Consider the following 11,572-nt stretch of genomic DNA (forward strand, 5'->3'; position numbering starts at 1 on the left):
TATAATATTAATAAACTATTAATATTAATAATATTAATAAACTATATTTATATTAACTCAGCATTGATTGCTCAAGTTAATTAACATAAAAATACAATATCCACAACCACAATATATATCATCAACTCAGTTATAACCACTCAAGTTGACATCAAAGTATCAAGTACAAAGATATCCAAAAAAGGACCGTGACATAGGGTAAACATAGGGGTGGGGAGGGCGGGACAACTTTCCTCTTCTGTCCCCGCCGTTAGATTAACTGCTGACGCAGTTATTACTTAGATAAGTTCAAACCACAATGTAATAACCGTTATTACAGTTGATTTTAAAGCGGACCAATCAAATTCAAATATGCAAATGAGCATATAATACCAACTTGTTATGTATTGATTGGTCTGTCACAATCCCATAGGTGCTGGTGGAGCAATGAATGCCCCCCCAAACCTTCATGGGACTGTAGACAGAACCCATCAGAAGAAAAAACATATATCTAATATATAAATAAGAAACATAAATAAAAGAGACCAGACTTAGAATATGGCTTGAAAATTGGCCACGGCCCTTTATTGATATAACCATTAAAATTTGTATATATATATTATACATAAATATATATATATTTTATAACATATATAATATTAATAAACTATATTTATATTAACTCAGCATTGATTGCTCAAGTTAATTAACATAAAAATACAATATCCACCAGCCAGGCTCAAACAACAAGAGCCTGGCACCCCACCAACCTAACCGTGGCCATTTCAATACTATTCTGAAGCCCCAAATTAAAAATATCTAAAGCAATATTAGATAAATGAACATCGTCTGGACGATAGAAACCAGGCAAGTAACCTTCTAAGTCAATGTGTCTGTACGAAAAACCATTAATCGAAGGCAAAAATTTTTCCAAATATCTATTAATACGTTTACGGATATTTTTACAAAATTTAAGCTCAGGAAATAAATGCCAACTGAGTCTGGGGACAATTTCCGAAAAAATTAAAACCGAATGTGGAAATAAAGAATGCAGCCTCAAAAATTGCAATCTAAGGGCAGAAATGATATCCAAAGTCGTACGAGACCCAATATCATTACCGCCTAAATGCAAAATAATAATAGAAGGGGATGGCCAATGAGACATTAAAAATGGCAAAGAATAATTCAAATCAACACATAACATGCCCCTCCTACCCAACCACCAAACTTGAAATTCATCCATATCCAGACCAAGGTTTGAACCATAGCATCTCAGAGCTGCCCTACGAGAGGCCCAGAATATGAAGGAATGACCGAGAATCCAAATATGTTTCCGACAACCTGCAAGTTAAACGATAAAATTAGACCTCACATAACTCCGAAAACAGTTTGAATCCCACCTCCCAATACGTTTAATAATTGGAGCAGGGAAACCCAATAATGCAGCTTCGGTGGCAGCACCGATACGAAAGGAGTGAGATGTAATGCGAAGATGTTGAAGATTCGCATGTGCTAAACAACGTTTCAAAACTGAATTAAATTGGTAAATGGTAAGAGGAAGACCCGACATATGAAGCAGCAACAAAGAGCCAGCAGGGCGTACTTTTAAATACTCGGACAGAAGAGAAACAATGCAAACCAAAGAACCATGCAAAGGACGGAGCGTGATCCAGCGGCCACGTCCAATTTGATCTGTCTTGCTGCGTTTTAAATAAATCTGTATAAAATCAGGACTAATTTTTAAGTCCGTGAACATTAAACCATAAATACTCGAAGAATTTTTTGGCAAAACTTCAGATATTCGAAAAGCGCCAAAAAAACAAAGGCTAAACGCCACTTTAAATAGCAAAGCCTCAAATGGCGAAAAGCAAACAGAATCTGCAGCCTTGCAAATGGTCAACAATATGGAAGAAGATATGGGAAACCTAGAAACCGGTTTAACAAATTCTCTTCTGTATCCTTTCAACGCCTGTTGGACTGGAAAGAAGGACATACATGAAGGCATACCCGATAATTTAAAGAAAAAAGAAACACCACTAAGAATTTTTTGTATATGTGAATAAGAATATTCCTTAGACATCAAAAAATTAAGAAATTCTAGAACGAGGTCCTCCAAAGAAATCTCCGGATTATGTCCCAGAGAATTTATATAACCGTCCCACATACGCCACGCGGCTAAATAGTGCGCCCACGTGGAGGGGGCTAATGAATTACGAACAGCTTGATGCACCGGAGTCAAAGCAGATCCCACAAATGCTGAGGGCATAAATTGCCGCGAACGTCTGCATATGGAACTAATTCCCGAAACCGGTCTAGCTGTAGGCGAGAGAGAGAGTCAGCGATTAAATTCGACTTACCCGGTACATATTTCGCCTTAATCCAAACATTCAGTTCTAAACACATAAAAACCAATTGACGCAATACAGTTAATACGGGCAAAGATTTTGAAGTTAAACAATTAATGGCATAGACGACACCCATATTATCTGAATGAAACAACAAATTACGATTACGGAAATTAGAACCCCACAACTCCAAGGAAACCAGTAATGGAAAAATTTCCAAGAAAACTATATTCTTAGTTAAACCGGACAACTTCCAAGGTTCAGGCCATAAGCCTACCGACCAGTGGCCTTGCCAGAAAGCCCCATACCCAATGGAACCTGAAGCATCAGTATACAAATCTAATGCCGACAAGGAGCAAAAAGGCTGTCTCCACAAACAACACCCATTATAATTTTTTAAAATTTTTTTCCATACAAGCAAATCATCACGTAAACTGCGAGTAAGACGAATAAAATGAAAGGGGGATGAAACACCAGCAATAGCTTTATATAAACGTCTCGAAAAAATTCTACCAATGGGAATAACCCGAGACGCGAAGGCCAACAAACCCAAAACTGACTGCTAAGTCCTCAAAGTGACTTTTTGTTTTGACAAGACAAAATCAATTAGAGTATATAGCCTATAAATCTTAGCAGGAGGCAAACGAAACTCCATTGCAGCGGTGTCAATAGTAATGCCCAGAAATTCCAAACACCTAGTAGGAAAAAACGATTTTTCGTGAGCTAAGGGAACTCCAAATTGGTGACATGCAACAATAAATTCGGAAAAAATAGATAAACAGTCCGAAGTGCCAGCCTTTCCTACAAAGAGGAAGTCGTCCAAATAATGAACAACATTAAGAGACTTCGTGCGATAACAAACCACCCATTCCAAGAATGAAGAAAACATCTCAAAATATTTGCAGGATAAAGAACAGCCCATTGGGAGGCATTTGTCATAGAAATAAAAACCATTGAATCTAAAACCCAACGAATTGTATGCACTAGGGTGAATGGGAAGCAGCCTAAAAGCTGATTTAACATCAGCTTTAGCCAATAGGACTGAGTCACCAACATTGCGAATTATGCGCAAGGCATCGTCAAAAGAAGCATAGGAAACAGCACAAATGTCATGATCCAACTCGTCATTCAACGATAAGCCTTTAGGAAATGACAAGTGGTGTATAAGACGAAAAGAGCCTTGTTCTTTCTTTGGAATAATTCCCAATGGTGAAACCCGAAAATTAACAAAAGGAGGCTCAACAAAAGGTCCTGCAATTCTGCCATCACGAAGCTCTTTTAAAATTTTTTCAGCAACTATAGCTTCATTTCTGGACACCGACTTCAAATAGAACGCATAGATTTATGTATAGCAAGTTTTTGACGAAAAGATTCGTCATAAAAAAACCAGGCAAGCCCATTAAAATTTTTATAGGCTTCTAGAACTATTTCAACATGCTGAAACAAACCACTACAACATTCAGGATGTTTTTCTCCCATCACACTGGCGTAGATACAGAAACCTTGAAGCCAATTATTAAAAGATCTGGCCGGTGTTCTGCGCTCATCAGAATTTCTCATTATCTTTTTTATCAAAACGGTTATCTTTAGAAGGAGGAAGTAAAGACAATGTATCCACAAATTCTCCTTTCCAGATCTTTTCTTTCAATACTAAATTTAAATGGTAGCCTAACGGCGAAAGTTCGCACGTCATAGCCTCTTTGTAACAGGTTTCCGGTACAGAAGAAGAAGATACCGGCAGAGGCACTTGTAAAGTGGAGACAGGTACAGATGTAGATAAAGGTAAATCAGAAACAGCACCGACATGATCAATCCAAACAGGTGCAACAGAATTAACAGGTGATTTTTGTACATTAACAACCTGATTCACCAGTACATTAAATGACCTTGCCAGATCTAACAACATTTGTAAATTATCAGACTCACCACTTGTCACAGGAGCTGACACATCTTCTGGCAATTCTTGGGCATGTAGTACCTCATTCACACCAGAAGGTGGCTCCAAAGCAGCATCCTGTGAAGGATCAGAAGAAATAGGGGAGGAGGAGACATGAACCTCAGGAGGAGGACAAACAAAATGCACATTTTTATCAATAGGACGTCTGTCCACAGAACGCCCGCTCCTGCCCTTTTTTGAAGCGGCGGAGGTGCGAGGTGGTGATGGGGAACCAAATCTCTTAGGCCTTCTTACAGGCCTGTTGTCCCGGCCGGAGCTGTGTGTTGCGCAGTCGCCGGGTGGGGGGGGCGGCAAAGGAGCAGGCAAAGGACGATCTTCCTGAGAGGCAGAAGGCGGAGACCGGGAGGGGCGGGCAGAGGAAGGAAGGTGGCGACTAGCAACTCGATTCCCAGGAAGGGAAGGAAGTCCAGCACGGGGTCCAGCAGAGGAGGAGGGGGCCGCAAACATCCCAGCGTCATCACCTGAAGGGACAGGGCAGTCCGGCATGGCGAGACAGCGGCGGATCCAGGCTTCACCTTCGGCGGAGCTCGCCCTCTCCAGGACCGATTGGAGCAAGGACTGCATCTTGTGAAGGTCGGTAACCGGGTGAAGTGCAGGCAGAGGCAGGGGGGGGGGGGGTCGCAGGCAGTGAATGATCCACGGAGCTTCGTACAGGCACAGAGGATGGAACAGAGAAAGTACAAGCAGAGCAGGGACAAGAATGGAGAATCTGCAGCCGGAGGACAGGCACAAGGACGGAGAAAAAAGGCAGCTCCTCTGGCAATACAAGGCAGGGAGAAACAGACAGGACAACTTTCCTCTTCTGTCCCCGCCGTTAGATTAAATTCAAATATGCAAATGAGCATATAATACCAACTTGTTATGTATTGATTGGTCTGTCACAATCCCATAGGTGTTGGTGGAGCAATGAATGCCCCCCCAAACCTTCATTCTCACAGCTGACAAAACTTTGAAAAAAATACTGCCGGGGAGACCTTCTTTCATATACCGACGAGCATCCACTCTAAGGTCCGGTTCACACTGATGCGATGCGGGAAGGCTGCGAATCCGCAGCCTGTTCCCGCATCACACACGCACCCCCGGCAGTTCACACTGCCATATGCGATACGCTGGGGGGTGCGATCGTGCAGCTCGCACAGGATCGGATCGCACAAGTGTGAACCGCTGTGCGATCCGATCCTGATGCATCTTTCAAAAAGGGTCCCTGTGCGTGTTTGCTGCAGCTGCGATGCGAATTTAGCCATACAAAGTGTATGGCTAAACTCGCACCGCACAGCCGATCGCATGTAATGAAGGAGCAGTGCGCTCCGACATTACATGCGAACCCGGCACTCGCACAAGTGTGAACCGGGGCTTAGGGATAAAATAGTGCATAATGTAGTAAATCCACCAAGGAAAGTCCATCTACCCACTAGTATTAATGGCTTTTTCCGATGTCAAAAGTGCCTTCCCTGTAGAAACAAAAGGAACCAATTTAAGAAGATAAAAAGTTTCAGATCTAATGTCACTGGCATGGAATACAAAATAAAGGACACAATTACATGCACCAGCACAAATGTCATGTATGTATGTGATAGAATGCCCTTGCAATTTGCAATACATTGGCAGAACCACACGTCCCTTATTCGTTAGGATAAGGGAACATATCAAAAACATTAAAAAAGGTTTTGTCAAAAATAATCTTTCCAGGCATTTTAAGGAAGTCCATGCCCAAGATCCCACAGGGATGATTTTTTACGGGATGGACAGAATTAAGGGGGACTGGAAAGGGAGTAACAAGAAAAGGATGGTTTCAAGGAACGAAATGAAGTGGATCTACCTAATGCATTCCCTCCTTCCTGAAAGTCTAAATGTGGACATAGATCTGAACTGCTTTATCACAGACATTTGAACAATAATGTATATATTTTTTAACATATTTTTTATGATGACCCTCTTTTTAAGTTCTCCAGTAACATACATATATATTTTATATTTTTTATATTTTTATTTTTTTGGTCCAGCCTTCTCCTCCAGCATCATAGATTTTATATATATATGTATTAATCACTGAGTCTCCTGCTTCTACACCTTTTAACAGCACCCATTGGTTTTATCTCTTTGCATGCCCTCCACCCATATCCCCTTTTTATCAATGCTATGTTCATCCTCTATATATATATCTGAAGTTCATCCACCAACAAACCTCTTTCTATTGCATAATTTTACGTTTTATTGCTATCACTACCTTTTTAGGTTTTAACAAATTTTCAGCCTTCTCATCCAGCATCAATTGCATAAACCTCCTTTTTGTAAAGGTTGTTACCTTCACCTTAATAACCTCTCCATATATGTTGTATTTGAATTGCTTCGCATATACATACAACCTATTTAATATTTTTTTAGACACCTCCTCTGACATCATGGGGTATCAACTAACCAATGTGTATCCCCTTATTTATAATATTTATAATATTTATTATTTCTTATCGGGAATTTTTCATCAAAACTATCAAAAAAATTCCAGCCTTCTCATCCAACATCAATATATTTTAGAGGGACAAACACTCTCTTTTTTAGCAGCGCATATCTACCCATATGTGGTTTCCATTTTACTAAACAAAAATTTAAAAATTTAATTTTTTCAGCCTTCTCATCCAGCATCAGACATGGTCTCTGTTTTTTTCCCCTACACAAATGATAAAGGGGTAGTGACCCTTCACGTTGATTACAAAAAATCTTTTTTTCCCATGAGATTACCATACCACAAGTGATTTATTTTTACTCCCACTCGGTCACGGACCCCCCCGCGCATGTGCTCGGTGGACCCGATGTCCACTGGGCACTCGCGATCGTCCGTTACACCGGGAGAAAGGCAGGCGGCTAATGTAAACAAAGCCGCCTGTCATTCTCCCCTGTGTAAGAATGGAGATCACACGGTTCTGCTATGTAGGACCATTGATTTCTGTTCTTACACCAGTAGTCACATCCAATCACAGTTAGAATCACGCCCCTAGGACACACTTAACCCCTCCCTCTCAAAAAAAAGTTAACCCCTTCACTGCCGGTGTCATTTTTACAGTAACAGTGCACATGTATAGCACTGATTACTGCAGTAATGTCACTGGTAACCCCAAAAGTGTCAAAAATGTCAGTCAAGGGTCCGATCTGTCCACCGCAATGTCGCAGTCCCGCAAAAAAAAAAAAAAAAAGTCGCAGATCGCCGCCATTACTTGTTAAAAAAAAAAACAACAAAAATGACAAAAATCTTTCCCTTAGTTAGTAAACGCTATAACTTTTGCGCAAACCAATCAAAATACGCTTTTTGCAATTTTTTTTACCAAACATATGTAGCATAAAACAAATTGGCCTAAAATGTTAAAATTTAGATTTTTACATTTTTTGGGGGGGAATTTCATATAAAAAAATGAGAAAAATATTGTTATTTTTGCAAAATTGACGCTCTTTCTTTGTTTATAGCGCATGATCAAAACATCGCACAGGTGATCAAATACCACCAAAAGAAAGCTCTGTTTGTGGGGAAAAAAGGACATCAAATTCGTTTAGGTACAGCGTCGCACGACCCAGCAATTGTCCGTTAAAGTAACGCAGTGCCGAATCGCAAAATAGGCCCTGGTCAGGAAGGGGGTAAAATCTTCCGGGGCTTAAGTGGTTAATGACAGCATTATATATGCTGCTATTTTTAATTCTTCAAACATGCCATATCTACACACGTTTTTTACTATTAAAAGGATTTCTATTTATTTATTGTTTTTTTTAATACTTTTGCCACAAGTGTATATTCAAGATTCAGTCTGATTGAATATGATGAAATTTTTAGCCGTTTATATGTATCCCTAAACTGGCCGGCATATGATGGGTGGATCAACATGTCCTCCGTCTGCCTCGCTGGAGCACCAACATGGAGGCGGGCACGTTGTTGGTTGCTAGGATACAGCCGGCTATTAAGTGACTGGGAGGTTGATTGATGGACACCGCTCCAGCAGACATCCAATGTCGAAACGCGTAGGGCGGTACTTTGCGTCAACGTCACTTCCAATTTGCAGTTTGCCGTGGTTGGAACGCGGAAGCTCCCCGGCGCTGCGCTTTACACTCTGAATCGATCAGCCTGAACTTGAACCGTGAGTTACTATGATCTCCTATATAATGTTTACAGTGTATACTACACCATGGGGATGTCTTTGTGTTTGAGCACCTAGATGGGACCCACTTATCCGTGAGGATTTTCAGGAACCTTGCTCAGGAGTCACAGACCGGACCCAATCCCCCTTCTGGAAATCTATCCACCCATTTTGGTTACATTTTGTTCTAAGGGTGAGTGTGACCTCTAGTGGACACTTCGGGTACAGGCACCTGTGTTCCAACATACTCACCTTCATTTTATCATTTTTTCACCCATCACGGACATTCATTTAAGCACAGTTGTTTGTATAGGGGTTTTTCCCCTTGTTTTTACTCCACCATATATTTTTTTTTTGTCACTGTTATATATTTCTTTACCAGTCAGGTCATTGAGACCATTTATAGAGTATCATTTTCTTGCACTCCACATTAAACTATTTTATCTGCACCTTGTGATATTCTTTACAGCACTTTTAGCACTTTTTTAAGGTGTATAAATCCAACCCAGATATCATCTTTGCCATTTTGCACATTTGCACTTGCACTTTATTCCGCACATTTTCTATATATTGATTGTTGGTTTGCGGTCTGGGTATACCACTACTTTATAAGATCTTGGCACATTATATATACATGGTCATGTCACTTAGGGCCTAGTCACACCTATACATTCTAATGTGTTGCATTAACATATGCATGGTAATGTTAATTGCATAGAAGCATCCAACTTAAATGAATGGTCTACCAACGAACCATTTTTCTTGACACCGCACACCACTAATGTATTACTATGCATTGTGGTGCATCACACGTGTCTCGGAGATGTGCTTGAAAATAAATGGCACCCCAATGCACTAACACATGTACATCAACACAAGAGGTAAGAATGGGCCATAAGTGAAAACATTGGAGTATGGATTTGTAGAGAAATATAACATTTTAAAAATGTTTGGGATGGGGGGTTGTACCAGATAAGCATAGCACTGTCAAATCAATTCTGGAGTCAAAGATACTTTGGTCCACTCTCCTTTGTCCTTCCACACACTGCAATGCTGGAATAAGGGGTTATACAATATTTTTACCGATGCAGCTCAATACAATGCACAACTACTATGCATTGAACCATGGTATAGGCATTGCGGCACTTCGTGTTCATATGCGCATTAGCACAAATCAGAGGTTTTAAGGTTTTATTAATGTTTTTATCTACAATACAGCTGATTTTACTATACAGATATTGTGTTATTATTTATTGAGAGTTGATAGGAGTGTGGTGAAAAAGCAGAGTATGGAGCCAAATTATGTTTATTCAGAAAATTGAGACTTTCATTTAATTCATAAGAAAAGGAGGGTTTTATGTTCTATGTGTCTATTTTATACAAAGCTATACCAACACTATTGAATTTAGCATTTTGATGAATAAATTATTGAAAGATAAAACAACTCATATAATTGACGCTCTTTGTATATAGTTATTATTAATTATACTGCCTTTGTAAAAAGTCTGTTAGAGGACTAAAAAGTAGTTTGTTTTGTCCTGATAATAAGATAGAAACAAAATATTGTAAAAGTATAAGTACTGTAAAATGCACAAATTAGATCCCTATTTTGTTTTAGGTAAGTCTGCATTAAATCAAGAAACGTCTCAAACAAAACGACACAGGCTTTCTCTACTCCCTGCTCCACTTGCTCCACTTGTTCTACTTGTTTGTGTTTTAAAATGTTGTGGCGTACGTGAAGAAAACCACAATAGGGTAAGATTTAAAAAATTTACATACTGCTAGCACAGTTGTGTACAGTGTCACTGCTAATGCTAAGGCTCCATTCACACCTGAGCGTATCGATTTACTGGCATTTTTCAGGCGTTTTTTTACGCTTTTTTTTTCAGCTTTGTAAAAGCATTTTAGAAACATATTAGAAGCGTTTTACAGCTTTAGGTGTTTTTGTTTAGCCAATAGAAAGCACTAGGGGGAGGAGAGGGGGAGGAAATTGGGGTTGAGAGCTGCTATTAGAGCATTTTACAAACCTTTTTCTGCCGAAGTCAGGCATTTTTTATTGAAGTAGATTGGGCCAAAAACGCTTGTAATCTGCCAAAAAGAAGCTCATGTAATTTTTTGAGCTTCAGGCATTTTGCTTTAGGCGACAGAACACTCAGATGTGAACAAGGGCCATTGAAATTAATAGGATTTTGCTTGTTGGGAGTTTTGGGGGGACGGGGGTTCAAAATGGCCTAAAGGTTTGCATTTACATTAACAACATTTTACAAAAATGTGCAATGTATCTTAAACTACTGAGGCTACTTGTGTGCATAGACTATTTTTCCCTTAAAAGGTGAACCTGAACTTTGACATGTTGATCCTTGTTCTGTTTTTACAAACAAAGTCCAAACAAATGAAAATCCATATATCCTAAGTGTATAGTACGTAATTGTATAGTATAGAACACAGGCTTGATCTTCATAGAGCTTTTGGACACGCCTCCCTTCTTGGCATACCCCTATAACACTACCCCACTAATTGAGAATTCCGTTTTTGCTAATGTCCTGTAGGTGATGGAGCTCTCCTCATTCATAGAGAAGTTTATATGCTTAGCTAGTTCTTATTCACATTGAATTCTTTAATCAACCTCAACCTCTTCTATTACAACAAAAGAAGCAGTGCATTCAGATTGCTGAAATCTCAGTAAAACCCTAAGAATAGTATCCATACCCCATGGTTTGGGGGCAGTATGTAATGTTGCTTCAGGCATTTGATCTTGCTTGGGCACTCCCCTTAGCACTTGCACATACATCACATGTAATTAGCCGCAGGGTGCTATACAGGTCTTTTCCTGTGTTTCCCAAACCCCGAAGACCCCTTAAGGAATATTCCTACTTTGATGGGTGAAGCCTAAACTAATAAGGGCATGGAAGGGTATTGGGCCAATACTGAAGCCCTATAGTAAGGATGAGACTTGCAGTACACTTATTAATATCTTCTGAATAGGATTTCCATCATTTAGAGCTTAGTCTAAAGTTGATGACTAGGTATTTCACTGCCCCACAGGTCACACTATTACAATCACTTACAACCAGAAGCCTCATAAGGTACTCAGGCACTTCCTCCCACCTTTTTGCCATAGGATGGTTGACACCTGGGTTGCAGCGTATGTTTCTCCAGACATGCATACC

The 11,572-nt window shown here is 39.9% G+C and overlaps 1 protein-coding gene across 1 annotated transcript in view; it reads left to right on the forward strand.

Annotated features, from left to right (window-relative positions):
- The window catches only part of LOC309568933 (uncharacterized protein), a gene marked incomplete at its 3' end in the record, with an annotated part of 365,261 nt that extends 354,247 nt beyond the window's left edge, over window positions 1-11,014 (forward strand). Inside the window, exons 6-7 of the mRNA XM_082274701.1 lie at window positions 10,021-10,157; window positions 10,952-11,014. Coding sequence (XP_082130827.1) covers window positions 10,021-10,157; window positions 10,952-11,014 — 200 coding nt within the window. The remainder of the gene's footprint in view (window positions 1-10,020; window positions 10,158-10,951) is intronic.
- Between the last annotated feature and the right edge of the window lie 558 nt (window positions 11,015-11,572).

This window comes from Pelophylax lessonae, assembly GCF_965119305.1.
Source record: "Pelophylax lessonae genome assembly, chromosome: 12".
Taxonomy (NCBI): domain Eukaryota; kingdom Metazoa; phylum Chordata; class Amphibia; order Anura; family Ranidae; genus Pelophylax; species Pelophylax lessonae.